The 15893-nt window shown below is 63.0% G+C and overlaps 1 protein-coding gene across 4 annotated transcripts in view; it reads left to right on the top strand.

The window, feature by feature from the left end:
- COL5A1 (collagen type V alpha 1 chain) overlaps positions 1-15893 on the top strand; it is a 148134-nt gene that overhangs the window by 115313 nt on the left and 16928 nt on the right. For all 4 annotated transcript variants that reach the window (XR_015135702.1, XM_086323391.1, XM_086323390.1 and 1 more), the window contains exons 43-63: positions 334-441; positions 1394-1447; positions 2645-2698; positions 2795-2902; positions 4012-4065; positions 4162-4269; positions 5476-5529; positions 6517-6624; positions 7194-7247; positions 7523-7576; positions 8301-8354; positions 8919-8972; positions 9784-9891; positions 9977-10030; positions 10122-10175; positions 10472-10579; positions 11685-11738; positions 12562-12597; positions 12980-13033; positions 13482-13737; positions 14904-15016. Coding sequence is in view for 3 of the 4 variants with exons in the window: in XM_086323391.1 (XP_086179517.1) it covers positions 334-441; positions 1394-1447; positions 2645-2698; positions 2795-2902; positions 4012-4065; positions 4162-4269; positions 5476-5529; positions 6517-6624; positions 7194-7247; positions 7523-7576; positions 8301-8354; positions 8919-8972; positions 9784-9891; positions 9977-10030; positions 10122-10175; positions 10472-10579; positions 11685-11738; positions 12562-12597; positions 12980-13033; positions 13482-13737; positions 14904-15016 (1701 nt within the window). In the remaining variant the exon portion in view is untranslated. The remainder of the gene's footprint in view (positions 1-333; positions 442-1393; positions 1448-2644; positions 2699-2794; positions 2903-4011; positions 4066-4161; positions 4270-5475; positions 5530-6516; positions 6625-7193; positions 7248-7522; positions 7577-8300; positions 8355-8918; positions 8973-9783; positions 9892-9976; positions 10031-10121; positions 10176-10471; positions 10580-11684; positions 11739-12561; positions 12598-12979; positions 13034-13481; positions 13738-14903; positions 15017-15893) is intronic.

Genomic DNA, 15893 nt, shown 5'->3' with positions numbered 1-15893 from the left:
CTTGGGTGATCGCACACATAGACCTGGGAATCGGGTTGCCCTGGTTTGGATCCTGGCTCCACTGTACGAACGAGCCTCCGTTGCCCATCTGGGAGAGAGTAGCCCTTCCCAGGATGGGTGAGGGTTGACCACAGAGGTGCGTGGGGAACAGTGATACAGGACTGGACTCAGAGCCGCCCCGGCGCACCTGGCAGATCCATGAGGACCTGGGGGACGGTCCCTCCCCAGGAACCGCCCGCTTCCCGCCTGTGGGCTCTGGCCGGGAGACAAGCTGCTGGCAGGATGCTCCCGCGATGGAGCTGCCTTTGAACAGTCATCCCCTCTCCTCTCTAGGGCGAGAAGGGTCCACAAGGCCCAGCTGGCCGAGACGGTCTCCAGGGCCCCGTGGGGCTCCCCGGTCCCGCTGGCCCTGTGGGCCCCCCTGGAGAAGATGGAGACAAGGTAAGAGGGATTTGGAGAAGCCCCCGCCCCGTCGTGGACCCCGCATGGCCCAGCTTGGCCCACATCTGCAGGTCGGAGCTGGGCGGGGGTCCTTTCAAACCAAGGGACGCAGGCACTGTGGGGGCTCTGGTGACAGGGACCCCGTGCTGTGCATCCGGCATTCCTTGCGTTACCGGATGGTTTTGGAATAGCTCCCAAATAGCGGTAACAAACGAGACCTCTGACACGCTCGAGGGGACTCACACAGTGCTCTCTTCTGTGGTTTTGATGTCATCAAAGACATCTGCTGTAGCAGCCAGAGCAAGGAGAAGCACTCTAGATCATCTCAGATTCCAGATCTGTGGAGCCGAGTTTAACGAGGTTTTACTCAGTATCTATTTTTAAATGTCTCCGCTTGAATCATCAAGGCCCCCTTTCATTAGGAATATGCTTTATAATCTGATGTTGTTACCGTAGCATTGTGTTCTCCGTTTAATGAAATCAGAGGAATTCAGCTCTCCGGTTTAGCTTCCCATTTGTGAGAACTCTCTGGTGACATTTCTGACTTTATCACCTCTGCAGTGTTGATGCCTGGCCTCTCGGGGTGGGAGACAGCCCGGCATAGCAGAAGCATGAGGGGTTTTAATAGTTCTGGAGGCATAGTAATTGAGTTGTCTTTATTACACTGTCCTGTCATCCGATTTGACGAAGTAAATATTTCCATTATGATTTTTTGCCACACTTTCAAATCTACTACAATCCTGCAAAGCGTAAAATCAAGGTCGTATCTCTTCCAGCTCTCTTATTAAAGAGGAAATCAAATTAATATATGGAAATGTTTCATTTTAGGAAAGTTAGAGGTCCCCCTGGAGAGGAGATGGTTCTTACTCTCTGAGAAAAATTAATTACGGGGAGCAGAGAACGTGCAAGCGGCCACTGGACCGTCTGACGGGTCTTTCCCATTTTCCCACAGGGAGAGATTGGGGAGCCAGGACAGAAGGGGAGCAAGGGAGACAAAGGCGAGCAGGTAAGGGCCCCCGGCGCAGCCACGGCTCAGGGCCACGTGCTCGGCTCGGTGCACTGTCCCCACTGACATTAACCACCCTTACAAGGTAACCGGGCTTCCCTGGTGGCTCAGTGGTAAAGAGTCCGCCTGCGATGCAGGACTTGCAGCAGGAGCCACAGGTTCAATCCATGGGTCAGGAAGACCCCCTGGAGGAGAGCACAGGTACCCACTCCAGTCGTCTTGCCTGGAGAATCCCATGGACGGAGGAGCCTGGTGGGCTACAGTCCATGCAGTTGCCAAGAGGCATGACTGAGCGACTCATCACCAACAACGAGATACCAGCACTCACACCCGTAACCGATGGGAACCGGGTGATGGGCTTTCCCCCCCGTTGAAATCTTGTGTGTGTGCGTGCACAGGTGTGTGTTAGGCGTGTATGTATGTAAGTGACACACGCCTGCAAGTGAATCCCTTATTACCAGATGAACAGGAAGCCCTCGCAGGTTTAAGGAAATAAGCAAACGGAGCATGTTTGTCCTCAAGGATCTTGGTCCCACGGACGTAGTCACCGCCTCTCAGCGCTGAGGGCTGCGGGCCATTCCAGCAGCTGCAGCATCCTGACCAAACGCCTCTTAATTTTCCCTAAAAAATATTCTGCTGAGAAGTGCTAGTGCGTTCTTGCACAAGCGCTGTCACGAGGCTGCAGCTCCTCCCGGGGGCCGCGGAAGGAGGCCTGCACCGCGGGCTTCTTCGCCGGCGTGTGTGTCCCGGGCGGGCAGGGACCTGTGTGCTCCCAGTGCCGGCCCGGGTGGGTCAGGCTCCCTGCACAGTGCGGCCTCTCCCCCACGCTCCCTGGGCCGACAGTGGAACGTGCTTGGGGGCGCCCTGGGGGCGGCATCGAGCTCCAGGCGTGACCTTCTGAGTCAGGCCCTTGCTCAGCCCTGCGGGAGTCCCCTGACCTCAGGTCTCGTTTCTGAACGGGGTCTCCGCGGCCCGTGTCTCGAGTGTGCGATGGGGCTGAGGTGGTGCACAGGGCCCTCTGGCCACCCCCGACCGCACACACTCAGGGCTGGACCCCGGGCCTCTTGCCTTCTGGAGCCGCAGCCTGGCCGGGGTGGGCCCCGCGTGGGCAGGGCCCGGGTGAGCTGGGCCGCCAGCCCCCACACCAGTGGCCTCAGCGGCGACTCAGGAGCCACCACCTCTGTCTCTTCCCCACAGGGTCCACCAGGGCCTACAGGCCCTCAAGGCCCCATCGGACAGCCCGGCCCCTCCGTGAGTATCCGCGGCTAACAGCCCTCGGAGTCGCCGACCCCGCGAGCTGCTGTGGTCCACTTCCGGTCCTCAGCACACTCCTCCGTCTCCCCGCAGGGAGCCGACGGCGAGCCGGGACCTCGGGGCCAGCAGGGCCTCTTTGGGCAGAAAGGCGACGAGGGTCCGAGAGGCTTCCCCGGGCCCCCGGGCCCCGTGGGGCTGCAGGTAACAGCAGAGCTGGCACAGAGCTGGGTCGATTCCCCACGTCTGTGCTGTGCCTCCCCGGCCCTCACACCTCTGCCCTCCCCTCCTGCTCCCTCCCTCCTTGACGTATATACCCCATCCACGCCATGTAAGACAGGTAACTAACGAGAGCCTAGTGCATAGCTCAGGGAACCCTGCTTGAAGCTCTGTATGACCTAAAGGGGCAGTAAGTCAAAACAAGAGGGGGTGTGTATGCACAGAGCTGACTCGCTTTGTGTACAGTTGACTCTAACATGACGTTGCGAAGCAACTATAGTCCAATAAAAAGTTTAAAATGGGGCTGCTAAGGAGCCACAGGGCCTCCTCCACACGCCCGAAGAGCCATGAACTCACAGACGTCTAGACACTCCTAGCTTCGCTTCTCTTACCCCGTGACGTTTGTTTTCCTGCTCACTGTAGAATGTTGGAAACTACTGTAGCTTATTAGAAAAGGAAACCAGACTGGCTTCTGAGTACATGCGCATGCACACCTTCTAAACGCCCGTGCGCAACACACACACACATGCACACACACACACACGCACACACACGCACACGCACACACACGCACATGCACACACACACGCACACACACACGCACACACACACATGCACAAGCGTGTGCACTCTTCTGTTTGGTTTTCACAAAACCTGAGTCATGCTGCACGTATAGAACATTCGGACCAGGCTTTCCCGCTTCCTGTTATGTTACGAGTCACGTCAAATGCCATTAAATATTCTTTGAACATGTCACCTTCTATTTATTTTCAAAAACATGACTCTTAGTCACTGCCTTGTGTCCCAGCATATGGTGGTGACATAATTGATTCCGGCAGCTCCCTGCTGGGGGCTCATTAGGCTTTATTGTTTTATGGGACACTTGCAATAAGCACCTTGTCCATAAATCCTTGCCCACTTCTCCGATTCTCTCCTCGGGCTAATTCTGAGATGGGATCTCGGAGCCGTCCTCATGCGTAGCTGAGATGCGCATCCCTGAGGCTTTTGGGGCGCTCAGCTGGGAGGCAGCAGAGGTTGGGGGGGCGCTGGAGCCATGCCCACCGGCTGAGTGTCTGACGACCTCCTGTTCTCAGGGTCTGCCGGGACCTCCCGGAGAGAAGGGCGAGACAGGCGACGTGGGTCAGATGGTGAGTGGGGCCGCTCCTGGGGCACGGGCCGTGGCGGAGCTGGCATTCTGGGGGAGGCCTGCCTTTGCTCTGGGCTCAACGGCTCCCCTTCTCCAGGGCCCGCCAGGTCCCCCCGGACCCCGAGGACCCTCCGGAGCTCCAGGTGCAGACGGGCCACAAGGACCCCCCGGTGGAATAGGCAACCCTGGAGCCGTGGGAGAGAAGGTGACGCACGCCCTGTGACTGTCCTGGTGTGTGTGCGTGTGTGTGTGGAGACACGCAGGTGCACTGCTAGGCTGTTCGGCCACAAGCATCTCGAAACCTGGAAGACCGTGCAGTGGCCCTGGGAGCCCCACCCCCACCCAGGCAGCCTGTGCGGGATTTCACACAATGCGACCCCCGGCAAAGGCCGCCGCCCCCGCTCCCAGATCGGCTCCGACAGCCGTGGTTGTCTGTCCTTGACGTGTGTAGTTGCTCCCGTCTCAGCTCCCGTTTCCCTCAACTCCTGTCATCTCACAGCTTCGGGTCCTCGTCATCTGACCTGGTTCATGCCAGGGTCTGGGCCCTGGAGATATCTGAGCACGTTGGTTGTATGTGCATGCACACACATGTACATACCTTACATGCGTGCATGTGGCAGGCCCTGGAGATGATGCCTGAGCCCATTGGGTGTATGTGCGTGCACACACGTGTGTACATGCGTTACACGCGGGGGTGTGGCGGGCGAGACGGTGCCAGAGTCTGACTCCACCTGGGCCCAGGAGTTTGCACTATTTCAGAGCACCGATCCCAGCTTCTTGGGATAAAAGAAAGGAGGTGGACATGTGCCCTTCCATTTGCATTCCTTGCACACCTTCCAGAACTTTCTGCTGAAGTCTGGTCATTCAGTTGAAACCAGTGTCCCATCACTGCTCCCTTTTTATGATAGAGTCGCAGGGGAGCACGCCTGCAGAGCCCACCCGTTATGGCGGGCAGCCTCTGCTGGGGGCCGCGTCCTCCCCCCCACCTGCCACGGGGCGCATCCCCCCCAGCCCGCGACACCCCCCACCAGCTCTGCCCCTCCAGCCGGCAGACCCAGGGCACCATGCTGTTCTCCATCTGCCTTCACCCGCTGTCCCTCCTCCCGCACCTGGCCTCTCCCGGTCGTCCTCCAGGGCTGCTGGGAGCACCCCTTCCTGGGGAGGGCCATCCCTGACACCCCACGTTCCCTCCACGTGTGTCGCACGCTCGTGCGTGTCACTGTCACCCCTGTGTCCCTGGACTCCTCACCTGTGTCTCCTCCAGTCCTGGGCGCTCCCAAGAGGACAGTGACCGCTGTCTCACCCCGTCCCCGCAGCCCACCCCAGCCCAGTGTCAGGGACGATTTGATGGACACCTGGGCTGGACCTCTGCTCTCCTCACTGCTGGAATCACTTTGCGTTTCCTCCTTAGGGTGAACCCGGCGAAGCAGGAGAGCCTGGCCTTCCCGGCGAAGGGGGCCCCCCGGTGAGTGAGCGGGCTCTGGGGAGGGCTGGGGCGTGGCGTGGACGGCTGCCGGGGGGCAGGGTCCCACTCTACCTCAGCTTTCCCATCCGTGAAATGGGAGTCGGGCCTCCTCTTGTGCCTCCATCACGAGACTGCTGGAAAAAAGAGGGAGTGTGGTGGGGAGTGAGTGTGTGTGTGACAGAGAGTGCCTGTGTGTGTGTGTGTGTGTGTGCGCGTGTGTGTGAGTGTGCATGTGTGTGTGATCACGCATGTGTGTGTGTGAGTGCCTGCGTGTGAGTGTGTGTGTGCGCGTGTGTGTGTGTGTGTGCGCGTGTGTGTGTGTGAGTGTGCGCGTGTGTGAGTGCATGTGTGTGTGTGAGTGTGCATGTGTACGTGTGTGTGAGCATGTGTGAGTGTGCATGTGTGTGAGTGTGCACACACATTGATGTTAGTGATGAACGCCCAGGACAGTTGTGCGTGAGCTGCCCCTCCGTCCGTGGTGTTCTGGGCTCCCTCACGGGCTTCCACAAGCATGGGGCTCATTCTTGTCACCTGTGAGCCCAGACCTGGGACATTCCTTCGCAGGTCAGATGCGTGGTCTCTCGAGGCCCGCTGGGGGCTGCTCTCTGGCCCAGGGAGTGGCTGGTGGCCGGAGGTGTGCTGGGCTCCCTCCACCTGAGGGTCCCAGTGCAGGGGGCAGCCTGGGTCCCTGTAGCCCCTGGGGTCCATGCCGCCTGCTGTCTCGTCAGGACGCAGCCCTGCCCTTCTCACCTAGAAGCCGAGCCTCAGCCTCAGAGGCCCCAGGACACCAGTGGGGTCCCGAGACCCCTCGCGGTGCCCGTGGGGCTGGACTCTTGGGGACTTGCTGGGGGCGGAGGCTCTCGAGGCAGCTGACCCCCCAGGGGCCTGTGGCCTGGCCTCGGTCAGGGTACTTCTGCTCCTCGTGGTGCCAGCGCAGGGCGGGCTGCAGGCTGGCTCTGGGAACACGCTCCCCGCCTCTCCCCACAGGGACCCAAAGGCGAAAGGGGGGAGAAAGGCGAGTCGGGCCCCTCCGGTGCCGCCGGACCCCCGGGGCCCAAGGGCCCTCCCGGAGACGACGGTCCCAAAGGCAGCCCCGTGAGTACCGGGGGACGCTGGGCTCTCAGCAGTGTCCTCTCACTCCCGGGCCTGGGGGACACAGAAGCTGCCTGACCCCGCGGGTGTGGGGTGACCCCTGGGTCCTGAACTGGAACAGTGGGGGAGGGAGGAGGAGAGAGGGGCCGGGAAGGGGCACAGCTCGGAGGCCACGTGCATGGACCCAGCAGCCTTCCGGACTGAATGGGCTCTATGCGTCCCCGGCCCCGCCCCGCCCCCCGCCCCGCCCCACCCCTCCGCGGTCTGCCTCGCTTTGCCTCAGGAGGGTCTGCAGAGCATCGAGTCCTACAGTTCAGGGTTCAGGATCAGGGTCAGCCACGGCCCCAGGAGCAGACACCTGGGCAGGAGGCTGCCCTCTGAGGCCTCTGGAAGGCGAGCGGCGGCCCCGCCTGGCCCACCGCACAGGGAATCATGCTCTGGGGGGAGCCCCCTGCTCTGGGGAGCCCTGAGGTGCCAGGCTGGCGGGAGGCATGGGCCGGCTGTGTGGACGCAGCCCTGTGAGTCCAGCGCGCTCTGGGAGGGTGGCTGACGCTTCTCTCGCTCCATTTCAGGGCCCCGTCGGTTTTCCCGGAGATCCCGGTCCCCCCGGAGAACCCGGCCCCGCGGTAGGTGCCCGAGAGTGCCGAGCCAGGGGTCCCCACAGCCCGTGACCTGCCTCCAGGCCTGTCTTTTCCCTTCCGTCTGCTGCTGTTCTGCCTCTGCTCGGAGCATGGTGCTCAACCCCCTTCTGACAAGCACGCGGGGAAAGGCGTCTCCCCTCCGAGCGCCCTGGGTGGGCACCCCGGGTGGGTTTTGGGGTCGGGACCGGGGACCAGTGGGTCCTGGTGCCTGAACTCGGGTGTGCCCAGGGCACAGAAGAAACCTGCTTTTGGTCCCACAGGGTCAAGACGGTCCCCCTGGCGACAAAGGAGACGATGGTGAACCCGGGCAAACGGTGAGTCCACCTGGGACCTCTGGGGCCCTGACGCGGCCGCGCAGGGAGGCGTCAGGCCTTGCAACCTGCTCTGTTCATTTCACCCAGTTGCCTTAGAGTAGTGACCCAGCCAAGGGTCCTCGGAGGACCCTTGCGAGCTGGGGACCCTCCTCCCAGAAGGGGAAATGCACCCCCAGGCCTGACGGCGGCTCTGCACACGAAGCCCGGTGTCCGCGACACCCCCTCAGAAGCCCACCCAGCATCCTCAGGATCCCTGTTTCTGCCGGGTAGGGTTGGATGTGCTCCTCAAAAGGCTCTTCCCACGTGAGCCTTGAGCTGAGCTCACACTGGACGTGCCTCTCATCGGGTTTCCGAAACGTTGTTTCGAGCTCGGGACACCGGCTTAGGGCCCCGAAGAGATGTCTGCCCTCCTACCCCGTCCTGGCCTGTGACCCAGGGTCCACCTCTGCAGAAGGGGTGCCAGCCGGCTTGCTGGGAACCCTCCCCAGATGCAGCAGAGCCGCAGGTGGGATGGGCCCCCACACTGGTGCAGCCTGAGGGCAGGGCAGGGCAATCCGGGACCACCCCCACTCAGGGCCGATTCTGCAGAAGACGAGAGGGGCAGCTTTGGGGCTGGCTGAGGTCGGAGTGAAAGCTCTGTGTGTTCTTAGCCTCAGACCCACCCAGCCCCGCTGGGTCTCAGCTAACATCCTTGACTTAAATGCTCTGCTTTCTCCCACCCCAGGGATCACCAGGCCCTACGGGTGAGCCAGGCCCATCTGGGCCTCCAGGAAAAAGGGTACGTGAAGCTGCCGGGCGTCCTTGCACGAAACCTGCCCCTCCCCCGCCCTGCACAGACCCTGGGAACCTGGGTAGCCCCTGGGAGGAGGAAGCGGCTTCTCTTTGAAGCTCACAGCCCGCTCGGCGTGCTGCCACGGTATCCAATCTCAGAGCCGCCAGGTCGATGCGCCCCTCCTTTCAGGATGAGCTGACTGAGCAGACCTTCTCTTATGGCTGTCGTGGGAGAAAAAACACACCCACGAAGCTGAAAAAGCCCCTTTCCGCCGGGTCAGACCTTTGGAAAAGTCAGAGCAAGCAAACTGAGTCATCCCGCAAACGGAACCATCTGTTGCTGGGGCTGCGACGACCGCGGCCGCTCTGAGTGTGCGGGACGGGAGGCCACCGGAGTGCCCGACCCCCAGCCCAGCCCGCTGGCCTTTTCTGGGACCGGAGGCCTCGGGCCTCGTTCTGGAGGCCTGGGAGCAGCCCCACGCCCCTGCCAGGCCTGTGCCCCACCGCGCTCAGCTGCCTTCTCGGCTTCTGGGAGCCCATTCCTCACGAGTTGCCCTCTTGCTCCCTCCAGGGTCCGCCCGGCCCCGCAGGTCCCGAAGGCAGGCAGGGGGAGAAAGGAGCCAAGGTGGGTGCTTTCTAGCCCGGCTGTGGCCGTTACTGTGCATAGGCCTTCCAGGGCGTGCCGAGGGCACGGTGGCCACTTGGGGTCAGGGGGTGGAGAGGGATTGGATGCTGAACACACAGAGAGGGGCTGTGGGGTTCAGAGGGGCCGGCTCCATGCAGACCTGGGTGGAAGAGCCCATCCTCTGCAGGGGGAGACAGGCTGTGCCTCCGGCTGGGGGTCCCTGGCTGGGCACTGCAGTTCATGTGCCCCACCAGCCTGGGGGAGGGGAGGCCCGTGCCGGGTACCTCAGGGCCTGGCGTTGACCTGGCCGCGCCTGGCTGCCTCTCCTGCAAAGCAGAGACGGTGACAGCACCCACTGCAGGGCAGAGCAGAGGGTGGGGTGCCCTGCGGTGAGGTTAGGGTGCAGCCTGGCACCCAGAGCCCTCATGGCCGCTCTCCCCAGGAGCTCTGGGTGGGGCCTGGGTGCCTCCTCCTGGAGTGGAGGGGCCCCAGTGTCGACTGAGACTGTGGAGCTCGTCCAGCCCAGGTCTGCTCAGGACGCGTGGCCGTGTCCACCGTGAGCTCCAAGCTGGCCATAACCGCCATGGTGGCCGTGGTGGCTGGGCGGCTAGAGCCCAGTTGACTGAGGTCTTCAGTGGGTGGAGGATGGGGGCTGAGTGGCCTCTATATAGAGGCAGGAAAGTTGGGGGCACCCCTGGGTGTTGGGGCATGCGGGGTTCTCACCAAGGCTCCTCGGGGTTTCTGGGCAGTGGTTCCGGGCTGGGGTGACCACAGCCTCAAGCATCGGGGCCCCACTCTGTCCTCCTTGCAGGGAGAAGCCGGCTTGGAAGGCCCTCCTGGGAAGACTGGCCCCATTGGCCCCCAGGGGGCCCCCGGGAAGCCGGGGCCCGACGGCCTTCGAGGGATCCCGGGCCCAGTGGTGAGTGGCCCCAGGGTGGGGGGCCTGAGGGTGGGGCGGCAGCTGCTGAGGGCGGGGCTCACGTGCAGGTTCGACTGTGTTTCAGGGTGAACAAGGTCTCCCCGGAGCCCCGGGCCCTGATGGCCCCCCAGGACCCATGGTGAGTCAGGACGTGCCCCAGGGGCCCCCGGCGGAGGTGGCGGAGGGCGGGGTTTGGGATGAGAACTCTGAGCCCCTCGCCTCCCCCGCAGGGCCCCCCAGGACTCCCCGGCCTCAAAGGAGACTCTGGACCCAAAGGAGAGAAGGTGAGTGGCCTGAAGGCGCCCGTGCGGCTGAAGCGTGGGCCCCTTGAGAGCCTGTGCCTCGGGCCTGACAAGGTCTGGCTCGTCCCTGCTGGCGTCACCTGCTCGGGGTGGCGACTCGAAGGGAACAGATCCGTGTGGCTTGGAGACCCGGCCGCTGCCTGCTGTCGGGGCCGGCCGGGGCACATTTCCACTGCAGGAGCTTCGAGCAGGGCGGAAGGCAGTGCTGCCGCTTCTGGCTGGGCCACGCGGCCGGACGTGAGGCGTTGCCACCACAAATGCCCCTTTCATTCCCACAGGGTCACCCAGGCTTGATCGGCCTCATCGGACCTCCGGGCGAACAGGGAGAAAAGGGTGACCGCGGAGTCCCCGGCCCCCAGGGCTCCTCGGGCCCTAAGGGAGAACAGGTGCGTGGAACAGGCTGTATCCAAAGATTCGAGGCTAGTTCAAGCTGGAAGGACGTTCCCGGCCACGGGGTCAGGGCAGGAGCAGCCGCGGCGCCGGGCTCGCCCTGGCGCACAGGGCCCAGGAGCGGAACTGGAGCCCAGCCCAGGCCCTGAGCAGCCCTCACGGTCCTGCTGGCCTCCGCAGTGAAGGCCATCACCCCCACCACACTCAGAAAGGCGTCTGTCCCAGCTGAGCGTCCAGGGTCATTGGCGACGCTCAGCTGCATCCTGGCTCCCCCTTGACCCCATATATGTGCAGCTGACCCCAGACTTCCCTGGGAACCAGCCCCCGGGAAACCACAGCCAGGAAAACAGCCTGCGAGGCTGGCCTGCCCTGCACCTGGGGGGTTCTGGCAGTGGGTTCTTTGGCCGGGGAATGGGAGGGTGTGCGTGGGGGTGTTGAGGCCTGGCAGGCCCGCCTTTCCTGTCCCCACAGCAAGGCCACGGGGCCTCACTGCAGCCTGTGAACCCCCGCTGCCCAAGCCAGGTGTGATGGCTCACACGTGCCCCTGAGCCGTGCCCACCTTGGCTGGCACCCGACCTGGGAGAGGGCAGGGTGCCTGAGGCAGAGCTGGAGGGAGGAGCCCAGGCGGGAGGCGACATCCCCTGCCTCGCCCCGCCGTGTCTCCCCGTGGCACCTAGACCAGGAGAGGGGGTCAGTCAGGATGCAAGCTCCACTGTGGGGAAGCCCTTGGGAGGCTGGATGGACAGGCGGAAGAGACAGGGCCCCAGGACGCTCGCCGCCCCCGAGCGGGGCTCGTGTTCAGGGTGGACCCCCAGCTAGAGCAGAAAGCAGCCGGGGGGACCGGGCGGGGCTGGCGCACACAGGACGTTAGAGGGGTCACGCTCAGGCTCCCTGGGGGTCCTTCCAGGCCGGCCGGGCAGGGGCCCCTGGGTGCCAGGCTTCCCGGCAGGCGTTCAGGCCCCACCAGGCCCCGCAAGGAGTGAGGGCTCCGCTCACACGTGTCTGAGTCAGGGGAGGAGGCCAGTGAGAGCCGGGGGCCGAGGCTGCAGGTCAGGCTCCCCCCGATCTGAGCGATGACGACTGTGTTTCTGCTCCTTTCAGGGTATCACCGGTCCTTCCGGCCCGATTGGCCCCCCGGGTCCCCCCGGCCTGCCGGTGTGTATCTGGAGGGGCACGTGGGAGCGGGGTGGGAGTGGCCACAGGGAAGCTGTGGGGCCCCAGGGCGGGGTCTGGGGGCCCCCTGGGTTTCTCTGCTCATTATCTCTGATGCGAGCTCTGAGCGATGGAAACAAGGAAGTAGGTCACTGGGCCCTGATTCAGGTGCGGGGAACCGGGGCAAGCCTCTTTCTCCAGGCTTTTTAGGATATGTGGACAGTCCTCTGTGGGCGTTTTGGGGACAGTGAGGACAGCGGCCGGTCCCTCCTGGGCCTCGCCGTCTGCACAAGCAGGGCCAGCCTGGCCCGGACACGAGGACCTGGGGTCCTGGCTTCCAGGCACCAGCCTGGGGCCTCGCCCTGCAGCTGGAAGACCCAGGACACGTCCCCGGGCCTTGAATTGCTTCTCGCCCAAACCAGTCGGCCTCTGAGCGCCACCTGGGCCTGGGTCCACGTGGCCCAAGGTGGACCCAGCTTCTCTGCCACTGGCTCCGTGGCAAGCTGTCAGGAGGGGCTGGGGGCCCCACGTCAGGGCCTCCGGGGCCTCCACGCCCCTGTTGCTTCTCACTCCGGCTGCCTGAGCTGCGATTTCCCTGTGGGGGAGGGGGAGGGGCTGGGCTGGGGCCCACAGGACCCCCAGCCTCCGTGTGAGTGAGCACCCCCCCACCTGCCTCCCCGTGAAGCAGGTGCAAACTCAGACTCCTGGGAGGGGCCACGGGCAGAGAAGGAGGGCCTAAGGGGGCCGGGGCTGTGGGGGTGTGGGTCACAGCCGGGGCCTGGGGGGAAGGGGCCGCCCCCCGCTGACGCCCTGCCTCTCTCCACAGGGGCCCCCTGGTCCAAAAGGTGCTAAGGGCTCCTCGGTAAGTGGCATCGCCCTGACCAGCCCCTGGGCCCGGAGTTGGAGGGGGTACAGGCTGTGGGCTGAGAACCTCCCGGGGTCCCCATCCCCCTTGCCTCTCCGGGCTGGTGGTTGACGCCCCTCCTCTGGGGCCGGCCTGGCCTGCGCCCGCCTCCAGCCTGAGTCACCGCAGACCATGGCTCCCTGAGCCCAAGGAAGGGCCCTGCCCCCCAGGCTCCCCCTCGGGTGTCTGGTTCTCACACCTGCGGCTGGGGGGCGCCCAGCACGTTCGATCAGCCTCTCTGCCCTCCCCACGTGCTCCCGGGGATCGTTCTCGACCTCCAGGTGGACAGGTCCCATCAGGCCTCAGTGACCATGGCTGATTCTCTTTTCTTTCTCCCCAGGGTCCCACTGGCCCGAAGGGTGAGGCAGGCCAGCCAGGACCCCCTGGCCCACCAGTGAGTAGCCCTTGAGGACTCGGGAGTTGGGGGGTCCCCTGATGCCGAGGGAATTGTGTGGTTTGATCCCAAAACATTCTTAACAATGTGTGACGTGTGGTGGGGTGGGGCCTGGCCCTGGACACAGGTCAGCCCATGGCGCCTCGCCCTCGGAAGTATGGCTGGGGAGAGATGAAGGGTGAGCACACACACACGTGTGTGTGTGTGTGCACCCACATACCTCTGTGTGAACAGGTGTGTATGCACGCATATGCGGTGTGTGTGCACACATGCGTGTGTTGGGCAGGGGTCAGGCAGCACCGGGCAAGGCCTTGCGGGATCATGTGGAATGTTCCAGAGACATAGAAAAGGGAAGAAGACTGTGCTGAGATGGACAGGTGCCTGCAGCTGCGGCCCTGGCTGTGGGCCCTGCCCTGCCCCACCCACCACTGCCCTCTTCCGCACCCAGGGCCCCCCAGGCGAGGTCATCCAGCCCCTGCCGATCCAGGCATCCAGGACCCGGCGGAATATCGATGCCAGCCAGCTGATGGACGACGCAGAGGGCGAGCAGTACATGGACTATGCGGATGGCATGGAGGAGATCTTCGGCTCGCTCAACTCCCTGAAGCTGGAGATCGAGCAGATGAAGCGGCCGCTGGGCACACCGCAGAACCCCGCACGCACCTGCAAAGACCTCCAGCTCTGCCACCCCGACTTCCCTGACGGTAGGGCGGCTGCAGGCCTGGGGACACACAGAGCGGGCAGTGGCAGGGACCCATGCCTGGGTGGGCATGCACCCGGCTCAGGTCCCCTCCCTGGGGGGATGGGGTGCAGGGGCCTCTGCCCCGTCACCTGGCGAGGCATCGCAGGAGAACGGGAAGCCGTCCTGGGAGCCAGGAAAGAGGTCGAGGCCTGGGGTCGCACGGAACAGAGTGTAGTCTAAGCTCAGTTGTTGTCAGGCAGGCCATCTGCTCTGCCCGGAGCCGGGGCTCCACATCTGTAAATGGGGGTAAAGCACGTCCCCGTCAGGCGTGCGCTCCAGCTGCAGCCGCACCCGTGTTAGGGAGCCCTCGTGCTGGTGTTTGCTGTGGCACCTGGGGAAGCACCGCTTAGACTCCAGAATTCCATACAAACGCAAACCAGTCCCGTGCTGTTGACTGTGACCCCACGTGCGTGAACTTCCGGACCATTCCCGGAGCACCGCTGGGCTCCCAGCCACCCACCCGCCCAGCGGGGAGAGCCACCCTCCTGGGCCCCCAGAGCCGGGCCCTGTGGGCCTCACACTCCAGCTGTGCTCCTGGGGACAAGCCTGTCCCTGTGGCTCCATGGGCCCAGCAGGGACAGTGGGAGGCCCTTAGGGTCACCCAGAGGGGGCCATGCTGTGGCGTGAGGCCGAGCCGTGCCCGTGACTGCTGGGCCACCCAGTGGCAGCTGCTTCTGTACCATCCAGGGGGCAGCTTTCACAGTCTGCCTCCCTGACCCCGACCCCGACACTGACCCTGTCCCCTACCCCAACCATAATCCCAACCCTGACCCTGACCCCAACCCCGAAACAGACCCTGACCCCAACCTGACCCCAGCCCTGACCCTAACCCTGACCCCGACCCTAACCCTGACCCTGACCCTGATCCCGACCCTAACCCTGACCCTGACCCCAACCCTAACCCTGACCCCGACCCTAACCCCGACCCTGACCCTGACCCCAACCCCGACCCGACCCTGACCCCAACCCTGACCTAGACCCTGACACTGGCCCCGACCCTAACCCTGACCCTGACCCCGACCCTGACTCTAACCCCGACCCTGACCCCAACCCCGACCCGGACCTTGACCTCAGCCTGGCCCCAACCCTGACCTAGACCCTGACCCTGCCCCTGCCCCTGTGATCCAGGCGAATACTGGGTGGATCCGAACCAAGGCTGCTCCCGGGACTCCTTCAAGGTCTACTGCAACTTCACGGCCGGGGGGTCAACGTGCGTCTTCCCCGACAAGAAGTCCGAGGGGGTGAGTGCCCGCCCCCACCACCTCCTCTCCCGGTGGGGCTGGCCCCAGGCCCCCGCTGTGTAATGTGTGCAGTTTCAGGAATGAAATCCAGAAGCTGAAACCAGGAAATGAAAACCAGTTCCAAAATTAAGGTTTCTCCTCCAGATCAGATCAGATCAGTCGCTCAGTCGTGTCTGACTCTGCAACCCCATGAATCGCAGCACGCCAGGCCTCCCTGTCCATCACCAACTCCCGGAGTTCACTCAGACTCACGTCCATCGACTCAGTGATGCCATCCAGCCGTCTCATCCTCTGTCGTCCCCTTCTCCTCCTGCCCCCAATCCTTCCCAGCATCAGAGTCTTTTCCAATGAGTCAACTCTTCGCATGAGGTGGCCAAAGTACTGAAGATTCAGCTTTAGCATCATTCCTTCCAAAGAAATCCCAGGGCTGATCTCCTTTAGGGTGGACTGGTTGGATCTCCTTGCAGTCCAAGGGACTCTCACCAGTCTTCTTCAACACCACAGTTCAAAAGCATCAATTCTTCGGTGCTCAGCCTTCTTCACAGTCCAACCCTCACATCCATATATGACCACAGGAAAAACCATAGCCTTGACTAGACGAACCTTTGTTGGCAAAGTAATATCTCTGCTTTTGAATATGCTATCTAGGTTGGTCATAACTTTCCTTCCAAGGAGTAAGCATCTTTTAATTTCATGGCTGCAGTCACCATCTGCAGTGATTTTGGAGCCCAGAAAAATAAAGTCTGACACTGTTTCCCCATCTATTTCCCATGAAGTGATGGGACCGGATGCCATGATCTTCATTTTCTCAATGTTGAGCTTTAAGCCAACTTTTTCACTCTCCATTTTCACCTTCATCAAGAGGCTTTTGAGTTCC

The sequence above is a fragment of the Bos grunniens genome, chromosome 11 (assembly GCF_055505025.1).
Source record: "Bos grunniens cultivar Pamir isolate PY7600 chromosome 11, Bosgru_T2T1.0, whole genome shotgun sequence".
NCBI classification, from domain to species: Eukaryota; Metazoa; Chordata; class Mammalia; order Artiodactyla; family Bovidae; genus Bos; species Bos grunniens.
This window is presented reverse-complemented; position numbering and strand designations above follow the sequence as displayed.